The sequence below is a fragment of the Apteryx rowi genome, unplaced genomic scaffold (assembly GCF_003343035.1).
Source record: "Apteryx rowi isolate R43461 unplaced genomic scaffold, aptRow1 scaffold_261, whole genome shotgun sequence".
In the NCBI taxonomy this organism is placed as follows: Eukaryota; Metazoa; Chordata; class Aves; order Apterygiformes; family Apterygidae; genus Apteryx; species Apteryx rowi.
Window position 1 is genome coordinate 681,179 of NW_020448986.1, and position 25,959 is coordinate 707,137.

Consider the following 25,959-nt stretch of genomic DNA (forward strand, 5'->3'; position numbering starts at 1 on the left):
AGTAATAGGGAGAATGTAATTTATGGGGGACTTTGAGAGTCAACTCCCCTGTTAAAACAGGCTGTTAATTTATAAATGTCATTCTGGAACATACTGAGCTTTCTTTTAAAACTAGTTAGACATATGTCCACACTGTTTGTTTGGAAGGTTATTTCAGGGCCTCAGTCCTTGGATGATTAGAAGTCTGTCCCTTCTTTCTTCAGCACCTTGCCCTTAGAGAAGGAACACTTTGCCATATGGCAAGTAGTGAGTTTGGCAATAAACACAGTACTGAATCTAACCAGCTTTACAGTTGAAGTGGGCACGATTGGCAAAGCCTTTGTGCAGTGTCAGTTTACTTGGGACTTGGTTCCATCTAGTCTCAATTTCTGTGGATGGAGCTGAAGAGATAACAGCAGCTCTGTCCCCTACATCCCTTAATGTTACTTTCATCCAAGTTGTTCTCCTTTTGTGAATTTAAATTTTTTTCATGAATTTATTTAAAACATGCACTAAGCAAAGAAAGACACTTTGATTAGTACCTAAGTAGTTCAGCTGAAACCACTAGAGACAGAAAATCTAAATACCAAATTAATTTAAAATACTTTGTGATTGATGCTTTTCTCAGTCACGTTTCTCTATTACAACTTCAATCTGGTGTATATGGCTTTAAGCCTCATTTATGACTTTCACATTTTCACTGGAATAATGAAGCTCTAATGTATTTTAAAAAGAAACTTAATTTATACCGTATGAAATCAGACATTTGAGACATAAGTGGATTCTCTGGCTAGATTAATTACCATTGAAGTCTGAACTAATGAGTTTTAGAAATCTGAAAAATACTTATTTCCTTTTAAAGTTATGTCATTTGATTCTTCATTATATGACCCCTCCTCAACAGATCAGGGAACACAGTCTGTCACATGTTTGTATGGTATCTAACAATGTGCAGCCTCTTTCTTGGGCACTCCTTTAATAAGCATGTAATACTTTCTGATTAGAAAGATAATGGATTGGAACAGAAAAAATAGATAAACATGGATTCACTATATTTGGACTTTATAACTGTCATCTTAAGAAAGAATGTAGAATACAAAAGCTGCATTAATGCCAATGCATATTTTAATTTCAGGATACACCTAAATCAGGTACTAGTTGCAGTTCTCGGTGTTCAAGTTCCAGACAAGATTCTGAAAGTGCAAGGCCGGAGTCGGAAACTGAAGATGTGCTGTGGGAGGACCTCTTACACTGTGCCGAGTGCCACTCTTCCTGTACCAGTGAGACAGATGTAGAAAGCCCTCAAGTGAATCCGTGTGTGAAGAAAGAATATAGAGATGACCCATTTCATCAGGTTGGTATCCACTAATTTTGTTTTTTACAATACACGCATCTTCAGTCTTATCAGCTTTATTGTATGTTCAGGAGGCCTGTGAAAAAGAACTCTGTATTAAATGAAAGTAATAAAGCCAAAGTGATTAGATAAAATTAAAAGAAGGAAAACTTGATTTCTACTACTCAGTCCTTAATCTGTCAAATGAAGAGCATAGACAATATACTGAAATAGCCTTCATTTGAATTGAGTATTTGAATCTTAAACTAAGATTCTAATTCAAACTAAGAAACTAATTCAGAATCTAATTCAGGACAGATACTGATTGATTTATGCTTCCTGTGTCGTAGATGTTCTGTTTTTTCTCCTGCATGCTTCTTATTTATTTGAACTGTTTAAATAAAAGAATGAGGAGAACAGTAAACATTCTTCTGGCCAAACATGTAATAAATGATGGTAGTGCATACACCCATATTAAGGAATATATTATAAGAGAGAGTGTTAATGCTAGCTAAGAAAAATTCTCAAAGACAGATTTTTTTTTTTTTGCTCACAGCCTGAACTTAAAATGATGTATTTGTTGACTAAAAACAGATAGCAATTTGGATTTCATGAGCTCTTTGCTTTTTTTGGTTTATTTTTAGTTCTTTTTGCTTACATTCCTTATAAACATATAAATATAAACTTAAATGGGAGTTCTTAGAATAGGGAGTTGAATTTGTTTGTCTGCAGTAGTGGTTTTTGTTTCATTCTAGACTGTGAATTTTTGAGTTTGAACTCCTGGTGTTGCTACTACCTCTAGAGGCAGACATTGGAAATCTATGATTAAGACGACCTTTCTGCAACTAATATGTACATTGATCAAGCTCCTAATGCTCTGCCTGAGTTTTGCCAGATATAGTTAGCATAGGACACTTTTATCCAGAATAAGGATCATTTATTAAAAAAAAAAAAAAAAAAAAAAAAGTTGGCCCTAGGCTCAGCCTAAGAGGAGTGTTTCAAACTGCTAGGGGAAAAAAAAAAAAATTAATCAGAAAATAAAATATTCCATTAAATATGTGGTGAAATTAAAGATGGCTTATAAGTAGGTCTTTGTTTACATACCTCCCTGTTCTTTGATATGTTTGAGCAAAAAAGTAGACAATTAACCTCAACCACAATAACTGGAGACTAGTATAAACAGAATGAGGAAAGAGGGATCTCTGTACTCTGTTTTTGTACAGCAATTTCTTTGAAAAGAACGGTTGGTTTTTAAGGAATGTTGTAGGGTAAAAATGTAATGTGATGAGGAATGTGCTCTCCCCTACCTCCCTCCATAAACAAGAATCCTGGTCCATGTTTGTAGAATGTGTCATAACATATAGTAGAAGTAAATGCTACATGACAATATTTGTCAGGCTAAAGGCTTTTCTGTCAGTATATTGCTAACAAAGAAGTATTGACACAAGAGGAGATGTTTATTGCTGATGGAATATATTCCTTGTCTTCTCTAGAGTCACTTGCCCTGGATCCATAGTCTGAATCCAGGACTAGAAAAAATAAGCGCAATTGTATGGGAGGGTAATGACTGCAAGAAAGCAGATATGTCTGTGCTTGAAATCAGTGGCATGATAATGAACAGAGTGAGTATTCTTTTCACTTTATGCAAATATTATATTTAGGAATCTAAATACTGCCAAAAATAACTTTTTTTTTAAAAAGTATTAGCATTATTGTTCCATGGTTTACATCACTCTGATTTCTTTGTTACCAATGGTTAGTTACAAGAGCTACCAAATTTGGAGTGGTAGGACAATAAGAGATGTTTGCATTGTTAGGTACTTACTAACATAGTCAACCTTTGTTTTGTTATTCAGAAGTGGTGTATTCCATTCCAAGTACTCCTACTTAGTTCTGTGTTACTATCTTTAGTTTAATCCTTGTGTAAGGACTTCCTTTTTCTTAGAAGCAAATTGTGAACATGCTTGGTTGAAAATTTCATATAAGGTATAAGGTTATAAAGTGATCTTTTTGATAGTAAAGCAGTAACATCAATAAGGACAAGATTTATTGCAAAATTAAAAATACAACTTTTTTGTTTCTAGGTGAACAACTACATACCAGGAATTGGTTACCAAATTTTTGGAAATGTCGTATCTTTAATCTTGGGTTTAATGCCATTTGTCTTTAGAGTTTCCCAAGCTAAAGATTTGGAGCAACTAGCTACACATTCTGCCACTGAACTTTGTATTATTGCATTTGGATCAAATGGAGACATACTGGTTCTCTCAATGGTGGTTATAAGTTTTGTAGTCCGTGTGTCTCTAGTGTGGATTTTCTTTTTCCTGCTATGCGTGGCAGAGAGAACATACAAACAGGTATGTATAACAAGTCAAGAGGTCTCAAACAAAGCAAAACAAATGATTATGTTTGAGTTCTGTTGATTTGTGAATATTTTAAACTTGTATTTTTCATTGTGCTAAGGTTTATAGATCAATTATGACAAATACTTCAGTGGGTTTACAGTTAAGGGGGTTATTGAGTTGCAGCAGACTGAAGTTTTTCTACAGTCTTAGTAGCTAAACCTTTTTTCTGGAGAGCGTTTCTGAGGGAAAACTTGTTTTATTTCAGATTTCTGGCTCAACTTGTTGACCAGCTGCTAGTCATGTCCCAGGCTGCCTCAGTTCTCCAGAGGGAGAAAGCTTCAGTAAAAGAGCTCTGTAAATTTCCAGTTTGTTCCAACAATCTTTCATTCAAAACACTTCAGTTTTATTTCAAAGCAGTTCAGTCTAGACCTTAGCCAAAAGCCCTTTCTGCTTTGCTAGCATCCCTGTGCTAGGAATGGAGACTGAGAGAACTGCTAACTGAAGTAATATACATGTTAATTTATTGCTTGTTATTTGCAATTAAACTTTCAGAAGAGTATCAATTTCCCTGAATAGCTGCAAAGTGTAGGTATTTACTGGTCTGCAAAGGATAAATTGTTTTCTTTTCTCAAATTATAGCCAAAATATGTGATTTAAGACAGTAGAATAGAGTTGGTCATTTCTAAGAATTGTCTCTGGAAGGAACTTCTGTGGTAAAGGCACTCATATGCGAATGGTTGACGGGTTTGATTCTCTCCTGAGTTGTAAGAGCTTAGCAGATCTGTAAAGTCTGAAATTTGAAGAAGGGAACTTCGGCTACATTTTTTCTCTTCAATAGAATAGAACTTTTAAAACTTTTTAGTGTATCTCCTCTTTCTAGTAACACACTACTTCTATTTCTGCACTATGTTAACATATTTTACTTTACATTTATACATTGTACATTACTTTGATGTATTAAAGGAAGCTTTTTCTCCATGTTCTTTTTAGTATCACTGGAAATCAAATAACAGTTGCTTCCATTTTTTCTTTGCAGAGACTTCTTTTTGCCAAACTTTTTGGTCATCTAACATCTGCCAGAAGGGCAAGAAAATCGGAGGTTCCTCACTTCCGTTTGAAGAAAGTGCAAAATATAAAAATGTGGCTTTCTCTCAGGTCCTATCTAAAGGTATATACTTTTTCCTACCCTTGTCATATAAAATATCCCATATCCTGTTGTTAGAAAGTTTGTATTCTATTCTGAATTTTTCCCCATGTACACTTATCGTTATTGGTGCACATGTACCCTATACACCTGATTTTTGGTTACTCTTGGCCAACAGCATCTGCAGGCAGCTAGACTGTGAGAAAGCAAATGTCCAGTTTTTCCCTTGATATAAAGCATGAGTGTGTTCAGTGTGTGTTAGTCTGGTATTACTAATGCTACCAGAAAAGTCTCTCAGGTGAATATGCTGGGTAAATGCCCACTTGTAATATAAAACATGATATCTTAAGAGCCCAACTAGTTAGTATCATTAACACAGTAATTCATGAAGCAAGATAATTTGAATGAATATTTGTGCTGTAACAAGTTGAGTGGGAGGAAAGAAGGGTAACGCCGCTTAGACAAAAATTGCATGAGAGTATAGTTCTGACGCTCAAAACTACATACGCTAGCATTGCTGTTGAATGTCTTGCTGCCTTTCCCCACAACTGCACACGTGAATTTTATCTCTTCTTATGCCACCACAAATGTTTGTATAATTGCGGTGAACAAAAACCAGTTGTATCAGACCCTGTCTAACAGTGGTCAGAAGTAGGTGTGTAGGGAACTGATCAAACTGAAAAATAACCTGTTGAGAATAGTAATTTTCACCTCCATCTGTTGCTTTACTTGGTTCGCTGGGCAGTAGCTGTGTAAATGCTTGTGCTAGTGCAAGGAAAGGAGTGGAGAGACAAGCAGCTGGTGAACAAGGCCAACTTCTCTCAATGGTGGTGCTGGCATATACTGACTTAGCATTTGTCCAAAATGTGCCTGCAGATTACCTTTCAAAGAGAACAACAAATTCAGTAGTTGGTGTTCTTTAGGATGAGTTGTGCACATGAATATTCAATTCCTACCTTTATTCTCAGGCCTGGTGTTCTTCAGGATTCGGTGGTTGAGAACGATCAGTCTGATGTTACCATCATATAATATAATAAATAAATAAAAAAGTCTGTGTGTATGTGTATACATACATATGTGTGTGTGTATATATGTATGTATATGGGTGTTTGTGTCTCTATATGTATATACACCTGTATCCATCTGTGAAGATGTGAGCTGGCATATGCACACATCTTGAGCCTCACAGGGGCTCAGCGTAAGCAGTGTATGCCTACCCATAGTACAAATTTGCACTTAAATTTTTTTGGTAATTAAGCTTAACTATCTCTTGCTCTAAGTGTATTTTGAGTAATGATTTACCTTGCATATGTACACCTTCTGTTGTTCTCACATTCATGCAATTATACAGTAACATGTGCAGAGAACAAAGTTGGGAAATAGAAATGTATATTGTAACTTATATGTGTTTCAATGCAGCAGAGGATGTTTAGTTCTTTAAGAAAAACACTTGAGAAAAAAACTCTGTGTGTAGAAACATTTCATTGTGCCAGTAAGTGAGAAAAAGATGATTGAAAACAGTGAGGTTGCACTTCTCAAGACAGTCTGCTTGTTCTGCAGTTTCCCTCTTGCTCTGTGAAAATTCTCATGTATGAGAGAATTATATTCTGATTACACCTACCGCAATGAGATTGTGGTTTACAACCAAGGGTTTTTTTGCATCATAAAGATGCAAGCAATGAAAAATAACCATCGTGTGAAATCATATCTTGATGCCCCATTGCAATCTGGTGTCCAAAATCCTTTGTCAGCACTGGTTTGATACTTGGTAAGGTCCAATGCCATATGAAATTTGTTATGTCAGAGAATATTGCCTAAATGTAAACTACTTCACATGGCAAAGGAGCTGACTGAAAAAGTTAAGTGATGAATGTTTTCTTTTCTTGTAGTTTTCTTGAGATGCGTATATTTGAATTAATCTCATATTCCTTTGAGGCTATTCAAATGTAGTTATATTATTTGGTTCTAATATGGTGTTTGGAACTTAGATTACAAAACTGCAAGCCATGATGAAACTTCATTCAAGGTGGAAATCCAGCTGGATCCACCAAATATCAGCACTGACTAGGTAATTTTTCACTCACATATGAGCATCTCCCTTACTTTCAGCGTCGAGGTCCTCAACGCTCAGTTGATGTAATAGTTTCGTCTGCCTTCCTACTGACCATCTCGGTTGTATTTATCTGTTGCGCACAGGTAAGGAAATCTTAATTGCATAGAAACAGCCATGACTTAGATATCTTTTGAAATAGTAGACTACCTTTTGCATGATGATTCCTATTAGCATAAAAGACCACAGTGAAAATGAGTAGCAACTGTTAGAGCTTTTCAGAAGATTAAGTTCCCTTTATATTGTTTGTACCTATTTTAGAATATTAGGTTAGCCACTCTGTAAAAGCTGAAGAAACTTATTGGCAGCATAATTACTAGCATGGTATAATTATTTTTCTAATCTGTATTCTCTTTCATTGTCCATCTTGATTTTTGGAAAATAGTGATTTTTGTAACATTTTGCATCAAAACCTACTTTTGCAACCCCCCACAAAAATAAAATTTGAGATTGACTTTGGTCAATGATTTCTTTGTGGAAAGTAGGAAAGAAGGTTGTTGGCTGTGTTAGCCTGCCCTCTAGTGGAATATCTTGTGGTAAGGAAACTTTTGCTTAAGTAGAATTTCAATACTTAAGAAGATTGTTTGCTTGAGCTTCTGTTTCAGTGTACAGGGAAGCTTCTGAATGACTTTTGGTTGTATCTTTTTTCCACTTCCTTCCCCAGTTAACTCTAATGTGTTTTACTGGTAGCTAACTATAAACATTTTAATAAAAAAATAATTTAGTAATGATTCTACTTGTATTCAATTTTCCATGTAAATCAGTACATTTGAAGATGTATTTTATTTTTCATTCTGTGCAGTGTCTTCACAAGTTTGAACTGGACTTTAAAATTGTCTTTGTATGTTTTATTTTTGTTACTTTAGAGATATGAAAAAAGACATGTGCCTTTCAGAGTATACCTTTCTCAAACCTCAAACCTTTCTAGGAAAAGCCTATCTTTAACAGAATGTCGATTTTTAATTTTACTTCAAAAATCTTTTATGCCTAAAAATAACCACAATACTACTGGCGAATTCTTCCTTGAAGTTGGACGGTATATAACTCTTTTCATGTTGTAACATAAATATTACTCTAAATTCAACTTTGATTTTTCTTCTACTTACAGCTACTTCACATGCATGAGATCTTCCTTGATTGTCACTACAATTGGGAGCTAGTAATTTGGTGCATTTCACTCACTCTTTTTCTCCTAAGATTTGTTACTCTTGGATCTGAAACCAGTAAAAAATACAGCAATACCTCAATATTACTTACTGAGCAGGTGAGAGTGTATAGACTTTTGTGTTTCTATCTAAACAATTTGTTTTATCTAGTAGACCGTAAACATGCATTTTAGATACATTAACATAGTCTGGATTAGGGAGTTTAGTATGGTGTAGTGAAACAAGTTATTCAAGATTCTGCAGCTCAGGTTCTGTAAAAAAAGTGTATGTGACTGTTTAAAAGCCACATTGAACCTTGAGATGGCCATATCCTGTTTTATCTTTAAGTGAGCATGCTTAGAGATACCAGTGTGTGTCAAATGATATAATTGAAGCTCTAAGAGAACACAAACGTAGAAGGTAGCTTTTAAATAAGAGTGGAAAAAAAAACAACAACCCAAATACAAACTGTTGGATGAGATGGTAAAATATTTGAAAACAAACTTACCCTCTACCGAGTGGGTCACTTTTTCCAGTCTAGCGATTTTGACTGCTAGGTTACATGGCTCCATATAGTCTCCTGGATTCCTTGGAAATCTGTCTCCCTTCAGTCGTCTGTCAAGCTTGTCTTTGGGTCTACTTTTCTTCTCAGAAGTGTTTTAGTCTTCATTTATGCTGCAAACTGCCTTTCTGCTCTGCCTGGTATTGGTGATAGTTTTCCAAGCTAAACATATTCAGTTAAGCAGGTAAGAAGCAATCTCTTTCTGCTTTGAGAGGATTCACACTGATGTGAAACACAGCATTCAGGATAAGGTAAACAGGCAGCCCTTCTCACTGCCCAACCTCATCATCTTTAATAAAGTAGAATGAATTCCTATTGAGCAAAATGTCTAAGCAGTCATCTGCACCATCTATCGCAAGCTTCAGGGTCTCATGTGGAAGATTTTGTTCTCCAACTTAAACACGTTTCCTGTAGGAAACCTGTGAAGATTTCTTGTAGTTTAAGTTTCTGCTGCTTAGGTCAATTATGGTGAAAGCTAACAAAATAATTTATGTCTAAAAAATCAATACAAGTCTCATTTATATGAAGCTTCTCAGTACACATCTGCCATAACTTCTTGTGCCGCAGGATTTTTCTAATCTCTTAATATCTTGAGTTTGGGGAGATGGTGGGATGGAGTGGGATCTTAGAGGAAGACCTTAAATGTTCAAGATATTCAGAGTAGGATAACAATGAATGTTCTTGTTCATATGGAAAATCACAGGAAGGTGTTTTTTGTTTGTTTGTTTTGAGCAGCACTCAGCATAAATATCATGGTATGTATGCAGTTTAACTACCAGCTTGCAAAGTAAAGTGGTGTTAAGACATTTACTTAAAGTTGCAGAGTCTCACATATTATTATCATTTTAATCATAACCTTTAATAAATACACAAACCATTCCTTTGCTCTGGGAGTTCTTTGCGCTCAATAGCAAAAAATAATTTCTGTTACTAAAGGAACTCCAAGCTGATGGCTAGCCCGCCTGTTCAATTTTTCTGATGAAAGTAACATGGTATGTTAGTGCTATTTAGTACTTTTTTGGCTCTCATTTTAAGATCTTAGTTTACATTATTCTTAAAAAGTAGCTCAGTTCTACTCAAACAGAATAGATGTTTAACCTAGGAGTAAATGTACAAGCACTTGAGATGTGCAGAGAGAAACTGATGTGAAACTTAATGTCTGTATGGATTTGATATTCTCTTGCCCGGCATTACTTCTCAAAACTGAAGCAGGCTGTTACTTGTTTTTATGTCTGTTTCTTCAACTGGGCATTCTTGATTTCTCTTCCTCAGGGTTGTTTGCTTCTCAAGGGTAATATGGAGTGTGAAAATCTGAAGAGTTTCACAAAGGGAAACTCATTTGCTTTCCAGTAAATATGGTGACTGTTGTCATACTTGCTCCCTGCTTTCCTGGTTTTTTTTTTCTTTTTTTTTTCTTTAAGATGGGCAAAAGAGGCTTGGAAAAAGGCTGTATCTATCTGTTCCCCTTTGAGGCTGTATAGCAAGGCACATACCTCTAACTTCCCCACGCTCCCCTGGCCACCACCACCAAGTTGAAAGATTTGGGCAGGCTTTCCCCCAAGATACGGTCCTCCATTACTTGTTTGTAACCATGGATAACCTGACTTTGCAATGTCTGCACATGTAGCTGAGGCAACCAGATGTAGGATTTTAGTTTGTGGAGTGCAGCTACTGCTTTAATAGCCTTTGTGCATCATACCTAGTGGGTTTGACTGTGCAGTTTAGAGTGATCCTCCAGTTCCATAGCTGCGCGTTCCTGAGATTGGAGAGCTCTGCATTGTTCTCTGGATCCTCAGAGTATAAATAATCTAATGTCCCAGTGAAGTTTGTGTCCTCTGGAGTAAAAGTGGAGGGAAATTTTGGGAAACGGATTGGAAAAAATTCAGAATTTCTAGTCTATGTTTTGCTTTCATAGGTTTTTATATGATGCTATTCATGAGAGTCAACTCTTAAACAGAAAAATGGATGAGGCATTTGGGCTTGTTCATTGTAACTAAACCATAAGATTCTACCATCTGTATAAAACTGAGTTCACCCCAAATTTGTAAGGCTCATGGCTGAATGTTTTAAGCCAATGTAGCCATTGAAAGAAGTAGTCTTGTTATGTCCCCAGGACTTAAGCATTTATTTCAGAAATTGTTGGATCATCAGACACTTAGTTTTGTATTGAATCCAATTTATCCTATTATAATTCCCCCCCCCCCCCGCAAAAGGTCTGAGAGCTTTATGAAATGGAAACTAGAACAAATACACATTTCACTTCACAGTTATTTCTCAGAAAATAAAAAGGATACACGTTGCCCTAGTTGGAACTCTGACTCATTTTGGAGGAGTTGTTCACACTGGCTGGAGACAACACTATCTTTAACTTCTCCTTAAGAAAGACTTGTAAAATTCTGACGTTTTGACCTTTCATAACAATAGACTGGCACTCACTTAAATTCAGTTGATTATAGTGGAATAAATACTGTAAGTGTCTATCGTGTGCAGGGGGTGGGGCACATATGAACTGTTGTGCTCCAAAATCAGACTTTAGTGGAATTAGGCTTACTGAAAATTGATGCAACTTAAAAAATAAAAATAAATAAATAAATAAAAGCCCCATGGACAAAATAAAATTTGCAAGTTTTACTTTCTGTCAACCAAATTCCAACAGCTTCTTCCTGCTCTAGGTTCAGCCTCTGCATTTAATGATTAGGAGTCATGCTGGGAAACTAAAAGACCTATCGTTTTTAGATTAAGGCATTTTTTTGACTGCATGCTATCTGTCTGTAATTTTTCAAGTCCTTCTGAATTTTTTTACCTTGTTGTGTAAAATACAAAGCATGTTATGTTCAAAGTTGTCGTCTTGCCAAGTTCAGCCTTGAAATAGGTAGAGTAGATGGCTGTGCATATAGATGTTCAGCCTCCCCTCATATTTTAAAGTATGCTGTTGAATACTGAAGACTGTGTCATTTTTTTCATAAACTAAGAATGAAATCATGTAACTGTCAAAAGATATGTGAACCTTCCTAGGATTCATTAGCTATCACTTTTTCAGAGTTGCTAAGAGTTTTCAGAGTCTTAGTTTATTCCTGTTTTTAGACATTTGTGTTGCTGAAATCAGTAGATTTATATTTAAGGTCTGGAATCCCTTTGCCTCTAAAAATGGAATCGGGAGCCCAACACACCTTGGAATGTTTTAGACATACTTTTTGATTTTAATCTCATTGTATAAATTACAGTGACCTTTTCAGGGACAACTTTTAATATTAAGTTACTTTGTTTAGATGTCCATTGTCCTTATTTCAATAATCAACTTAGAACAAGACCCTTATAGCATTGTTTTATTTCTGTAACTTTGCTGCTGTAGCTTGGTAAGAGTCTCTGTCTGCAGGACTACTTCAAAGTATTGCTAAGTTGCTCACTTTTTATTTTGTTGAAGGTTATAATCTTAAAATAAAAAGTTCATACCTTATGAAGTTGAGCTATTTTTCCTTTGATTTACATTTATTATGCATTAAAAAATAACCAACCTTTGCCTAGTCTAGGATAGCAAAAATGTGTCATTCTGGAATGAAGCTGATGCTTCAAAATTACTAGAAGGCCAAAAGAGAGTTAATTTGTGCTCTTGGCTAAATTTTCTCAGAGACGGTGGCCTAAGAAAGTCTGGATTGCACAAGTATTGAAATGATCAATATTCTCTTCTCCTACAGCGATAGTGTTTAATTTTTCAAGATTCCGGAAAGGTGATTTTTCTGTGCTTAAGTTGTCCATGAAGTACTCAATTATACCATTTAAAAATATATATATATATACTTTAGCAAAATTATGTCTTATTTCAGTCGATTCAATAACATTCTTGGAATGTTAAGCCTGTAAGGTCTGCATCCTAATTTAATAGCCTCTGGAAATGAATCGGCAAATGTCAGACACTTATCAAAGAAGGAAAAAGAAATCATGCAGACCCTGAACACCTACTTGTGTTTTTCTTGCCTGATTTGTGGATAAGTGACACTAAAGTTTAAAGTTGTTGCTGTAATAGTGTCGAATGTATTTTGTTATGTTATAGAAAATTGTATTTTTCTACAGTGTTGAGCTAGTATTTGTTCTTTAATATAAAAAGGAAAAAACTTGCTCGTTTGCAGAAATGTCATTACTGTTCTATCATATGGTTATTGAGTAATCACTTGATCTTATTATTAAATGTTTCTAAATGAATTCCTGTTAATTCTAAGTGGTGATACTCATATTTTATTTAAATCAGATAAACTTGTACTTGAAAATGGAGAAAAAACCTAATAAGAAGGAGGAACTGACACTAGTGAACAATGTTTTAAAACTTGCTACTAAATTATTGAAGGTAAGATTTAACATAGCATTAGTATTGTGCATAACCAAGAAGTAGAACAGATTGCTTAATGACTCAGTTGTGTTACTTCTACAGGCAGTACAGTATGCTTTGGTTTAAGTCTACTCTACTACTCACAGTGACGCACTTGTTCATACGCTTGTCTATTATGTTGCTATCATTGTGGATTGCAAATAATTATTAAATACAATAAGTTTTATTCTTTAAGACCCCATGAGTAGAGTGAGAGGAAGTCATTTAGGATAGACAAGATGATGAACTCTCAGGAAATAAATGATGCAATTTTGTTGTCTGTTTTCAGACACTGTCTGGTTTTAGTAATAAGCTGGAGGATTTGAATTCTTCCACAAACATAATTCCCCTTGAAAACTGTTAGTGGTTAGTGTTTCAAATTAAATTAGATTGTCCTTAATGTCTTCTTTACTTACTGTCACAGAAGAATCCTTTTGGAAGATAGAGATTGTTACATAGGTCCATTTATATGTGACTGAAAGGTATTTGTGTTTCATTTAATGTAATTAAATATTTTTAAGTCAAACCGTGTCCTCTAACTATTGGGCAAATATTTTTTGCATGTTTGCATGGGATTTCACTGATTAGTAGGAGAGGTTTTTTGCGTATGTCATATTGCCTGTTTGCCAACTAACTGCATTTGGTGGATAGAAAACTTCTCTGTGTTGAGAGAACACATTTTCTTTATTCCTTCTCATTTCTAGAATGCTGGTGAAGAATCATCTTTTTTTCACTTATCTGGGGCCTAGAGCATTGACAAGCTTAGGGCTTTAATATTATTATTTGAACAAAGCAGTGGTTGCAGTTCTCAGGAAGACACGTTTGATCCTAAATTGCCTTTGCTAAGTGTTTCTGTTCTTCACACGCACAGATTTTTTTTGTAATTTAGCAATAATGCTGTTTAGATTTTTCACTTGTCTGGGAGCTTAATTCTTGTTCCAGAACTGTTTCTTTCAGACCAGAAAATTTCCCTTATCCCAAAATTTACTTCAGGGTTACCTGATGAAAACCGTTTTTATTTTACACTTGACTTAAGAGGTATGGTATGGTGGTATGAAGAGCCTGGATAAGTCAGTTATTTACTGTATCTTTTGATATAGCAATGAGAGGCCACAAGGCTTGTAGGACCCAGTATCAAAACAAGCAAAAGGAAGCGGTTCTTTGTGCAACAGGTAGCAAATTTGTGAAACTATTTGTCAAAGGCTATTATGGATGCCAGAAGCTTACCTGGATTCAGGGAGAAACTAGACAAGTCGTTAGACCTCGGTAATGCTACTAACTAGACAAACTACAAAAGATTCAGGATATGTCATGATATGAAAAGTTTGTGTGCTGGGAAAATTGCAGGTGGGGAAGAAGTAGCTGCTGTTGAAGATAGGGCACTGTTGGACTCTTGGTCTGTTTTGCTATAGTGTTCTTCACCGTTTTCAAAAAATTTTTCCTGTTTTTTCTCCTTCCAGAAATGTATCAGCTGGCATGGCCTTTCCAATAGGAGCCTTTGGTTTTAAGGGATTTGCATTAGGGAAGGCATTTTTGTTAATTTTTCATAGTAATGAAGTAGCTTTCTGTTACTGCAGAAAATCTTTCTTTTCTTGGTGGGTTTTGTTTTGTTTTGCAGTTCTGTTAGCTCTTTTGACACTGAAGGTAGTTTCTGGAAAGTTATAAGGTATTCTAAAAAGATGGCACCTTGGGGCCAGGAGAACTGGTTTCCTGGCTATGTGAATAAAATAGTAGATGGTCTAGACTGGTAGCCTCCAAATTTGTGAAGGGTTACTTAAAGAGCATCAATCAACAGTCGATGAACGTGGTGGCTGTTTTCTCGCACATTGGTTTTATAGGAGAATGTTTTAGTCTGCTGTGACTTGAAGACTTACTAAACTATATACTATAGTTCAGTACATATGTGAACAAAAGTATGGTATAAAATATGAGCAAGTATGAAAGACAGAACATTATTTTAGGAGCTTTCTGTACCCACATTTAATGAGAGCTGATGGCATTGGCTGTTCTGCAGTGGAGCTTAGTAATGTGTTCTGCTTTATGGCAATTTGTCTGTCTTGTTTAGACTGTGAACTCATTGGATGGAGTTCTCCTTTTACGTATAGAAAATGCAGCACAGTGAACTTCAATGTGGGTTAAGGCAATTTATTACTTTCTGTAACACAAATATGAAATTACTGTTATCACGGTCAGTTAGTTAATATGAACGTTGCTGGTAAACTGTTGTACTCCGTTACTCTCTAATAATTAGAAGAAATGCAAATGACAGTATGTTACAAAAGGCATGAGTCAGTCAAATCGGTGATGTCATATTTTTTAAAATACGTGGATAAATTTAATGCTATGAAAAGTGTTATATAAAGCTGCATAGCGTACAGTCTGTTCAGTTCTGAACACTGAAGCATTATGACTATTTGCTCAGTGTTTGGGTTATTTTGATATTTTAAGGCAACTTATTGATTCTGTATTACTCTTATAGTAAGAAAATAAGTAATGATTTTTGGAGAAATGCTCTTTCTGAGACTTTAAAAGAACAAACAAACAAACAAACAAAAACCCTTTGTGTAGTTTCTGCTTTCTAATGGTGTCAATGCTTCCCATCACTAGGAACTGGACAGTCCCTTTAGGTTATATGGGCTTACAATGAACCCACTGCTTTATAATATCACCCAAGTTGTCATCCTGTCTGCTGTTTCTGGTGTCATCAGTGACTTGCTTGGATTTAATCTAAAGGTAACCACTTGCTAAGTATGCTGTCTTTCACCATGGCGTTCAGGATGTTATGTTAGTTGAACAGTATTTTGTAACCTAATGAATCTTTTATGTATTAACTGGGAGACTTATTGTTTGAAAATGATTTTGAAAATTGAGCTGTATCAGAAGAATAGTAATGTATTTGTCAAAGCAGTGCCACTGAATTTTTTTGCATTTTTATGGCTTTCTTGCTATATTTAGTACAAATAATTATGAAGAACTCATAAATACAGAGGCACTTTTATACACAAATACAAAGACCTTATTTAACCTTATTACCACGACCAACCTTACCCAGTGTCAGTCTGTGAGTGTTTAAGGACTGTCTTATTAGGTTCTACGTTCTAGACCCATCTGAACTCTGCAAACTCTGGAAACTTTCAAGATTCAGGTTATGAGGGACCTTAGCTTCCACAAGCGTGTACCATAAAGCCCTTAGCCCATTACTTTGGCCATTGTGTTTTCCTACATCTACCCACTTTCTTTTCCTGTTACAAATAAAGGAACATAAAAGTTATTTTGTATATCATTGAACATGCAGCTGATGCAATAAGAAAATATTAAGTGGTATTGCAGTTTTGGTAAATGGAAAGCTGAGATGGGAAATAATGTTGATTTACTGCTTTAACTTTTTCAGCTCTGGAAGATCAAATCCTGACAACATATAAGGAAGATGAGATAACAGTGTTATAAAAAAGCTCATTGACTGACAAAACTGCCTCAAAGCAGCCACTGAATCTGTATTTCAGAAGCTACAACCTCTTCAAGGATATTGTGTGGAAAATTGAAGTGTTTACATCTGATTTGTGCAATCTTTGTATTTATTTCATCTTTTTGTTGTTTTATGTTCATTTTAGTTGACATTTGTATTTTATTTTCAAACATATTTGTTTAGTTTTGGAAAGGGTCAGATTTGGAAAGGGTCAAAACCCTGGCATCTGAGAACTTGAGATCCCCATAATTGATTACACTAAATTATTACATCTGTTGTTAAAGATGAAGCCAATGCTGAACATTTATTTCTTAATCAAAATAAAATGATTTCCATATAGCATTACTGTAACTAAAAATTTTAAGTATAGTAAACTTGCCTAGAACATTTCATTTGCACCAATCATTTCTGAGGACAACATAGCATCAATAGATGTTTGGTTGCAATAGAAAGTGAGACATATATAAAAATAAAGTACTGACAATACAGTATGACAGGTAGCAGAAATATTTTATATTACTATTAGAACTAAGTGGGGAATTTTTAATATTTTGAGTAATTCCAGGATCTAAGCTGATGTAGGCTGCAGCTTAAATATCCTGGGATATTAATAAGATATTATATAACAGATCAACAAGTGCTCTTTGATAACACTTTTATTAGAGCAATAATTGTAAATGGTTACCATGCTGTATGATATTTTGATAAAATTAAATATTGTATTTATTTGAAATACTGGGCTGTTCTGCACAGCTCTGACTGTGCATGCTCAATATGTGCACTTTTTATTGTTACTTTTAATGAGAAACTTTATATATATATATATACATATATAATGTATATTAAATGGAATATATTATGGTGAACTATGGAGCAGTAAATTTTATATCTTGGAGTTGATATTTAAATGAGTGAAAACTTACTGGAGAAAAGAATGCTATGAATGACTAAGCATAAGATGGATGGATGCTCTCCTGTAGTACACTATAGTATGTGCCATTTGTACCACATTTAAGTTTAAGAACAGTTAAACACAAAAACCACGTTCTTCTGGTGGGCAGCAGCACTAACGAAGCCTGGTATTCTGCAGATTTGTTTCCTCGAATTACCCCCCCCCCCCCCCAACTGGGGTCATCCCCTAGTCCAGCCGTGAGCTCCAGCCTTCGTTTCCCATCTCTCCCCGTCTTCTGTCTCTGGCTCCCACATGGACCAGTCGTATACTGACTCCTGGTTTTTCAGTATGACAAAAGTGGATGTTCACCCCCTTAAAGTTAAGTTAGTTGGAGCCAAGTTTCCATCTGTAAGTTATATGAGGAGGATTAATATCACCAGGCTCAAGTATTCTTACATTTTGTGTTTCTAAAATAATACATTTATGAACTCCAAAAATCAGTGGCTCTGTATTGAAAAATGCAAAAAAAGTAATTAGGTTACACAAGCCTGGACATTACTTCAAATCTTTAAAAAAAAATTCCGAAGATTAGCAAACAGTGTAATGTATCTTAAACTTATGTGGTATAAAAATATTTTTATATATAAAGTAAAACAAACAAGCATTTTGTATTTTATTTGCCTCTGTACTAATGTTTAATAATGACCAAAGTGCATTCTAGTTTTTAAAAGAATGTATTCCTGGAGCTTTAAGAACATACTATATTTAGTTTCTTGTGTGAAAACCTCAGCTGCATCTGATCTCTTTCTTCTTTCTCTATGTTGTCTGATGTTGAGATTGTTTTTAGCAATTAAGTACATTTTATACACAATTTTTTTCCAAAATATGGTACAGACCTACACAGAACTTAATTTTGCACAGAATATATTTTGAGAAAAAAAAAATACAGCAGGAATTTTATGGGGGATAAAGATAAGGCTATTGCTTTTTACAGCCTGTCACTATTACAAAACCACTCTTTACAATGGAAATATTTTTAAAAATCATAAATGTTGAATATACGGTTTTCAGTAGCATTAAAAAAAGAGAGAGGGGAAAATGTTGTGGTTTCAGTAGAAGGTGAATTTTAACCACATATACCTCAGCAACTAGCACTGTGCTGGATTGTCGCACTAACAATGGCGGCATGGGGAGAATAAAACAAATTTGTGAAATGGGGGGAAAAAAAGTATAACTTTTAACTGCTACCATTAGGTATATTCATCATCTTAAAAATGGGAAAGGTTTGTTCTCCATCCCTCAGTACGGAAAATCCGGTATGAAAATAGAGGCAAGTAGAAATATGGCAGATCTTGCGTGTTAACTGTTATTTTTGCCACATGTTTTGTAACTGAAAGTGTGATCAGGCTTGGAATAAAGCTTTCTATGGCTGAAGGTAAAAATGTGCAGTGAGCTATATCTTTCAGTATTATCCAGCATATTTCTGAGTCTGCCTGTTTTGATTTAAATCCATGTCTGTGAATATATATTCCATTTAAATTAAAGCATATTCAGGAGAGAAATCCTGGACACGGAATACAAATGATGGTTGCCAAAGTTGCACTTTATTGCAGGACCACAAACTTTCAGCTATTTTAAGTAGTTTAATTTTATTTATAAAACTGGAATTGCAGTTTCCAAATAAACATTTGTTTGTAAAGTATTGAAACAGAATCAATCTTTCAGATTTAAGGGATTAACTTCAATAGCCATTTTGACAGTTTCATTATAACACAAGGTATACCTCAATGTAAAAATCAAAATTCAAGCAAACCGAAGTACTTAAAATCAAGATGAAATGTTTCAATAAGATCTTATAGAGTATTTGGACAGAATGTATGATAGCTTATTTTATATGTTGATATATTGTTTAGTGATATCAATATTTTCTAATGGAAAACTTCCATTAAAATTTTTGACCAGCTCTCAAAATCCATTTTTAATAGCCTTACTTTGGCTTTTCAGAACCTTAATCTTTAAACTTGTTCCGCTAGTGATAGGTCTCTCTGACCACTCATTATTTGGCAGTAGGTTACACCACAAACGTTTGTTCATTGCTGCTCACTTTCTAAACTTACTGTGAAGGTAGGCAATTTGCAATTTAAAATTTCTCTTCGTGTTCACAAAGGGCACTATATGCATTGGGAAGTTAGCATCTTTGGAAGGCCGTTTTTTTTTATATTCATCTCTAAATTACATTTTTGGTGTGCTAGAATTCTAATCAAAGTGTTAAGGTGTGGTCTGCAAAGGTTAGACAAATCTCCATAGTCCAGACCCCATCTGTGTCTAAGTATCTTCCAAAATAGCTATGTAGCTGAAGATGATAGGTTCAGACTGATGTATTGTTCATTACTGGTTTGGTACAAATTATGTCCCATTTTTATCAGTCCAGACCTTAAAGCTGTCCCCTTCAATAACAAGTCCTACATGGAATTCAAGCATCTGTTGGTGTTCAGATATGAATTTAGCATTTGCTGAATGTCCTCCATATGTTGCAGCCATCTTGCACCAGTTACCTGGTACGTCTTCAGGAAAGAGTTATATTTCTACAACTCATAGCAGGAAGATGATTTTACATGCATCTCTCTCCTGTTTGCTAAGTTTGGAATCTGAAGGGGTGTGTGACCTGTCAGGAAAACACGGGAGTGAGTTTTAAAAGGTTTCAATGTGTGCTTCATTGTTTAATGTATGATTGCAAACCTATTTCTGTCCCTGTTAGGCTTCCATGGGCCAAAGAGCATGGAGATTGCATGTATTGCAAAAAGTAGTTTTTACAACCTTTTCTTGCTAAGCTATATTACCTATAAGCTATGTAAGCTATATTACCTTACCTAAGCTATATATGCCAGAACAGAAAAACATGAAGTTAAAAAAAAAAAAAAAAAGTACAAGTGAAATGCAGAAAGGTGCTTTAATAGTTCAGTGAATCCTTCCTGTTGTCTTCTGTGGATGAGACCTTTAAAATTCTTTGGCAGATATCAAATTTAATAATTTCCAAAAGCTTCTGTGGATTGGGAGCATGTTTCACTCACAATAATGTTGAAGAATATTACTGGTTCAAATTCCGAAGATTCATCTTTAGCATGGAACCTTATGCAGTAGGGAGACTTACCTATTTCCCTATTCTCTACAGATGCGATAGTGGGCTTCTGCCACCACCACTGCCTTTAGTGGATACTTCAAACCCAAAGGGATGCAACTTGGCTGTTGGAGGGAGAAGGCAGAAAAAGGCTGTCATTAGTTGCTGGTTATACCTCTTGCTGTCTGCTTCGTTAGACTCTTGTTACCAATTTCTCAGTTGTGAATTTGCTGCAGCGTAACAGCTTTGGAGGAGAGGGAATTCATGAATATTGTTCTCTTTTCCTTTCTTTTGCTTTTAGTCCATAAAGCAATCTCATTTTTTCCTGCACAGTAATGCATAATATTCTTCCACTCTCCAGCTCCTGTAGGCTTTCCTACCCCTTTCTCCTGGCATGTTCTATGGGGCGCTGACCCACTGCTGTTGTCATATGCCCCACTCTTCTAGCCCCCAGCCCTTTCGTTCTTCTCTTCAGACCTCATCATCCTTTTCTTCCTTTCCCTGAATTGTGATGTTCTGTCCCACACCCAGTAGTTATAGCTGTAGCTTTCCCTCTGGCTTCTTTAACCGTTTCTGACAAGTAACACAACCACTAAGGCTGCTGTGATAGCAAAAATTAACACTGTTGTCAGACAAGGTAATACAGGAGGCTGCTGTCCTGATTTTCGAGCCCCTACAGCTTGCAGTGGTTTCCTCATAGCAAAAATTCTAAGAGGGGGCAAAAAAGGGCAAGATGATTGTGTCTTGAAGATGCACTTTTGATGGCAGCAGCAGTACTAGGGGATGTGTCAATAACCATGGTGCGCTCTCTCCTGGTTCATTTGCTTCTACTTGCTTTTTTCTCTGTTCACCAGGTTGGGGAAAGCTGTATTTCATCTGTTTTCAGGGCATGCGTTTATATGCTGTACCTGTTGAAACTGCATCATTTTTGTTTCCAGCTGCTCTTCCTATTAATACCCAGCTCCTTACAATGCCTCATATCCCGTTTGTACTTGCTTAGATGCCTTCACTACTGCTTCTTGGTCCTTGTTTCATCCTATATTGAAATGTATGTCTGTATTGGTATAGGAGATGGGGAAGCAAATCTTTTAGTCCTAAGGGCAATTGACAAATTGTAGGGGGAAGACAATTTCCTTTCTTTTCTTATAGACCATTAGTTACAAGGTAGTAGAGGAGAGGATCTTGAGAAAGTGTCCACATCTTTTTTTTGAAAAAGAGCAGTCTTTGCTTGTATTGTGACCTTCCTCTCAAATGCTGCCTTCTTACCTTGTCAGGAAAACTGATCAATCCTTCCTGGGCTGTTAGGACCCTACTTGTCTAAGCATACTTTCTTGTTCCTGAAAATTACCATCTCTGCCATCTTTGATGCATGGAGCCTGGAGATGTCCTTTGCAGTTCCACCGCAGAGTCTCTTTGCCAGCTATGTTGGTCCAGAGGATGATTTTGGCAATTCTGCTGAGCCTTGGGGAGTGTATGGCCCAGGATGCAAAGGCATGGAGTGCTGCCGAGCATCTGGAAGATCTCTGTACTGCCAACATTCATGACTTGACTGATGGAGGTGTTTGTGGTGGTACCTATCAACTCTGCTCATCTTGCTTGGCTGAGCAGATAGACCCCACTGCTGACAGCAACCAAACAGGGTTCTCTTGGGAAGGGGGAAATGGCAGCAGTCGCCATGGGCAGTGTAGTATAAAGATAACTCAGGGAAGGAAGGGAGCACGATCCCACTGATACCTGGACCTCCTGTTCCCTGACTCCCTCCTGTTGGCCATCCTACTGTCGGAGTTGGATGGCTGTAGTATTAAACGTATATAGTGAGTCCACCATTATTGGGCTTGGCAGAGAGTGATTTCCTTCATATCACCTGCTGGGTCAGTCACTGCTCATCTGGAGTCTGGCACCTGGAGCAGGTTGTCAAGACATACTGGCAGCCATGAGAAGGGTGGTCTTGCGGTGCCTCCTTCACTAGGGACTCCAAAATCTTCCCCGTAGTTTGCTTCTAGTCCCCATGGTTAGGATCAAGAGAGAACTTCCCTCAGTGGATGGTGATGGAAAGCTTTGTGATAATAGCAGAAAAATACAGAGATCACCTCTAAGGCGGCTGAGGCTGTGTCTCTGATCCCTTGTCACTTGATCTTGCTGTGGATGCAAGTTGGTCATCTCTGCTCAGCTGCAAACATTTGCTCTGGGAGCAGGGAACAACCCCTGGATTATGTTGGTTGGATAAAATAGAGGTGTTAAGGCTACTTGTGAGCCCATCCCTACTTCTTGGCTGCTGCGCCTGAGGTGGTAACACCATGTGTAGGCTCTAGGGCAGCAAGCCCCATAAGCCCAAGCATAGCCGTTGCTGTTCCAGAAGATGGATACAGGCTAAGGCGAATACATTCTTTTAACTCCACTGTGTCTAGGTTTAAGCTGGGGGAGGGATACATCTCTACGGGAGGGTGGTGACTGGCTCTTGGCAAATGTGAGGTTACAGCATTATCCTTTAGACACCAACATCTTTGACAGCAGAAGGGGAAGGGTGAAAATTCGGAACTCTTGAATATGGTGATAGCCTACAGCTTCAGTATCTCTTTTGATCCTGGGGAGAAGTATAGGATATTTTATGACAGCACAGGTGTGGAGGACATCGCTGAGCCTGTCCATGAAGGTCCCTCCTTCAAATGCTGCTAAAACTGAATGCAGGGTTGATACGTGAGTCAGATGCTCTTCTGCTCCCTGGCATTTCTATATGAATTTGATACGCACCTGGTCACTGACTCTAGTTAGTGACTATATTAGGGAAAATTATGTGTTTTAGTCACTTTGTTGAAGTCTCTGGCAGGTTCAAGACTGTTCTCCTTGACTCGTGGCCCTAGGTACTCTGGGCTACCCAAGTCATGCAGGGCAGGCTAAATCATGGCCCTAGGTACCATGAGTTACCCAAGTTATCCTGAGGAGGCTAGATAAGGTGGAGAGATCCGTTCTAAGTGTAGTAGATACCTGTGTTGTGCTACCAGTCTCAGAGCTGGTTGACTTTAGTCACCAGGCGTTTATTGTCTTTGGTCATTTTGATCCTCATGAATACTGTGTCCTCTGGACTTTGATAGGTATGGGTAACTACAGTATCCTCAAGGACACTGAAAATTATTGCTTAATATTTCATGGATAATATTTCCCTCCACAGGGAGGAAAATTGGTCAACCATCCTCTGGCTATATCTGTAATTTCATACTTGGAATCTGCTTCTCCAGCAGCAGGCCTGTCCCTTGTAGAGATCGCTGCTTGGGCATGTGGCAGTTGCATACCTGCACCATAGCAGCCTGGGCACTTTGTCAGCAATTCTGCACTTGAACTGTTGTTATACCAGGTTTAAGGCAGATAGGGCTTTCTGGCAACGAGGCATCAGAAGGTATTTCTTTATGCCAGAGACACAAGAGAGTTTTAGCTAAGCAGATGTGTAACAACACAGAGGAGGTCAGGGTTGTGGTTGTCTTGTATTAACGTAAAAGCTCAGGCCAGAATCTGAGTCTGATCTTGGTTGCATCAGAGCAAATTTGCAGTGTGACATTAGAAATAAATAGAAAAGGGCAAATAAAGCTGTTTGGATTATGTCAATTACTTTGCATTAAGAAGAGCTAGGCATCTAAGAACTTAGCAATTATACCTTTAGTACCCTTCCTTGTTTAGTATCTTAGTTATACAAGTGTAAAATATCCATGCAGAATTATTTTAGATTAAATGTTGGAGAGTCACTATGTAACCTCAACACGTTAAAAAACAGCAGTTGTAAAGTGCTATTATGGAGTAGTACAGAATGAATTTTTAAAATTTCTATTTTTACCTTTTCCTTCCCTATTTTTTTCCTCTCTTTAAACTTTTTTTTGCTTGAGCTGACAATTGACCTGGTTTAAATCAAGTTTCAGAAATCAGAAATTGCTGCAGATTGGGTTTCATAATAAAAAAGCCCATTGTCTGGACCTCAAGCAATGCCATATCTCCCACTGTCAATAACTGAAGATCCTTCAGAGAGAGAAATCAAGAGAGATTTTCTTTTCCTTTCCAGCTCTTAAGTGATGAAGCTATTGCAGCACAACCTTCAGTATAGACAGAAGCACCTGTGATAAAAGAAATAGTACTGAATACTGGTCAGATTCATTTTTTTTCCAGCACAAATCAGTATGCTACCTGGAATAAGAAATAAAGTTGTACTACAGAGAGAATTTGCCCATTTTGCTTTGTTTTTTCCTATGTTAGTTTAACAAATTTAAGCAAAAGAAGGCATATCCAGTTTAGGGGCGAACTTCCAAAATGCTGCCTCTTATTTTAGCTGTTACTTCAGTCTAAAAATGATAGTACTTTACTTTTGTGCACACCCCCCACCCACAAGTGCGTGCGCACACACACACACACACACACACACATGCCGCTTCTTGCTTTTAGCTGCTGGCAGTTATTTGCAAGCAGCTCCCTGCCTGTTGAGCATCATCTTGTTGGTAATGAAATTAATCAGGGATTAGGTAGCTGCCTTCTACCAGAATCACAATCCAAATCCAAGTCTTTAGAAAAATGTTTGTAAATTAAACAAAATCTTTTGCTTTTCCTTTATTTTATCGATGTAAATGGATGGGAAGTGAATCTCTTTCTTTGCTAATTGAAATTTGCAGTTTAGCAAACAAAACCTAAATGGTCACTCGGCACTAAAGCAGTGAGGCTGTGAGTATCCGGTGAAATGGTCATTGCCCTTTGCCGTGTCAAGGAGTGCTCTAATCTTTTAATAAACGATCTCTGTAACAGTCCTCGCCAGGATCAAGGCTGACTAAACCCTGCAGGCGCTGATGCGAGGTCCCTGCCCCACAGCTCTGCGTGTCCCTCTGAGTGTACCCATGGCCACCGTCAGGAGCAGTGACTATTTTGCACAGGACTCAGTTACCTGAACTTCAGCTGCCCAAAAGTCACGTGTTGAATTGACCCAAGACTCCTTTTACAGTTAGTAGAAAATATTCACCTTCAGAGTGGGATTCATCCAGTTGATCTTTGACGCTAATTTTAGGATAAGAATAATGAACCTCTGGGGCATTTCTCTCAAGTGTAAAAGGACACTAGCATACATCATTTGGATTTGGATGTGGACCTTTGGGCACCTAAATTAGGGCAGATTAATCCTACTTTAATGTTTTGTTTGAAACTCTCAATGTTCACAGCTTTTGTAATTAGTTCAGCTACAAGTGGAATGGAAACCTTTTTTTTTGTTCACCCTTGGAATTAAGATTTCAGAATGCTCCGTCCCTAACCCTGCCCCAACGCGCAGGGTGGCGGTTTTCCATCCGTGAGCTTGGTACCCCGTTTGGTGGCTTGTCCACCTCGGTACAGCTTGCTGCTTAGTCGTCTGGAGACTGCACAGTGCAGAAATAGCAATGGCGCTGAAAATAGTCATAGCCAATATGGGAATAACAAGCAGGGGTAAATGAAGAAGTTTTGTTTCTTTATTACTAAAATGAATCACTTTAGGGCTGACCT

At 36.8% G+C, this 25,959-nt stretch overlaps 1 protein-coding gene across 7 annotated transcripts in view; it reads left to right on the plus strand.

Moving 5' to 3' along the window:
• Positions 1-19,208, plus strand: part of PHTF2 (putative homeodomain transcription factor 2) — a 72,194-nt gene extending 52,986 nt beyond the window's left edge. For 3 of the 7 annotated variants that reach the window (XM_026067713.1, XM_026067715.1, XM_026067717.1), the window contains 9 exons: positions 1,115-1,333; positions 2,806-2,934; positions 3,397-3,669; positions 4,694-4,825; positions 6,911-6,997; positions 8,020-8,175; positions 12,865-12,960; positions 15,589-15,714; positions 16,373-19,208. In XM_026067713.1, coding sequence (XP_025923498.1) covers positions 1,115-1,333; positions 2,806-2,934; positions 3,397-3,669; positions 4,694-4,825; positions 6,911-6,997; positions 8,020-8,175; positions 12,865-12,960; positions 15,589-15,714; positions 16,373-16,393 — 1,239 coding nt within the window. In that variant the 3' untranslated portion in view covers positions 16,394-19,208. Of the gene's footprint in view, positions 1-1,114; positions 1,334-2,805; positions 2,935-3,396; positions 3,670-4,693; positions 4,826-5,546; positions 5,601-6,910; positions 6,998-8,019; positions 8,176-12,864; positions 12,961-15,588; positions 15,715-16,372 lie in introns of those variants that run through there. The other 4 variants (XM_026067714.1, XM_026067716.1, XM_026067718.1 and 1 more) reach the window with 4 other exon arrangements.
• The last annotated feature ends 6,751 nt before the right edge of the window (positions 19,209-25,959 follow it).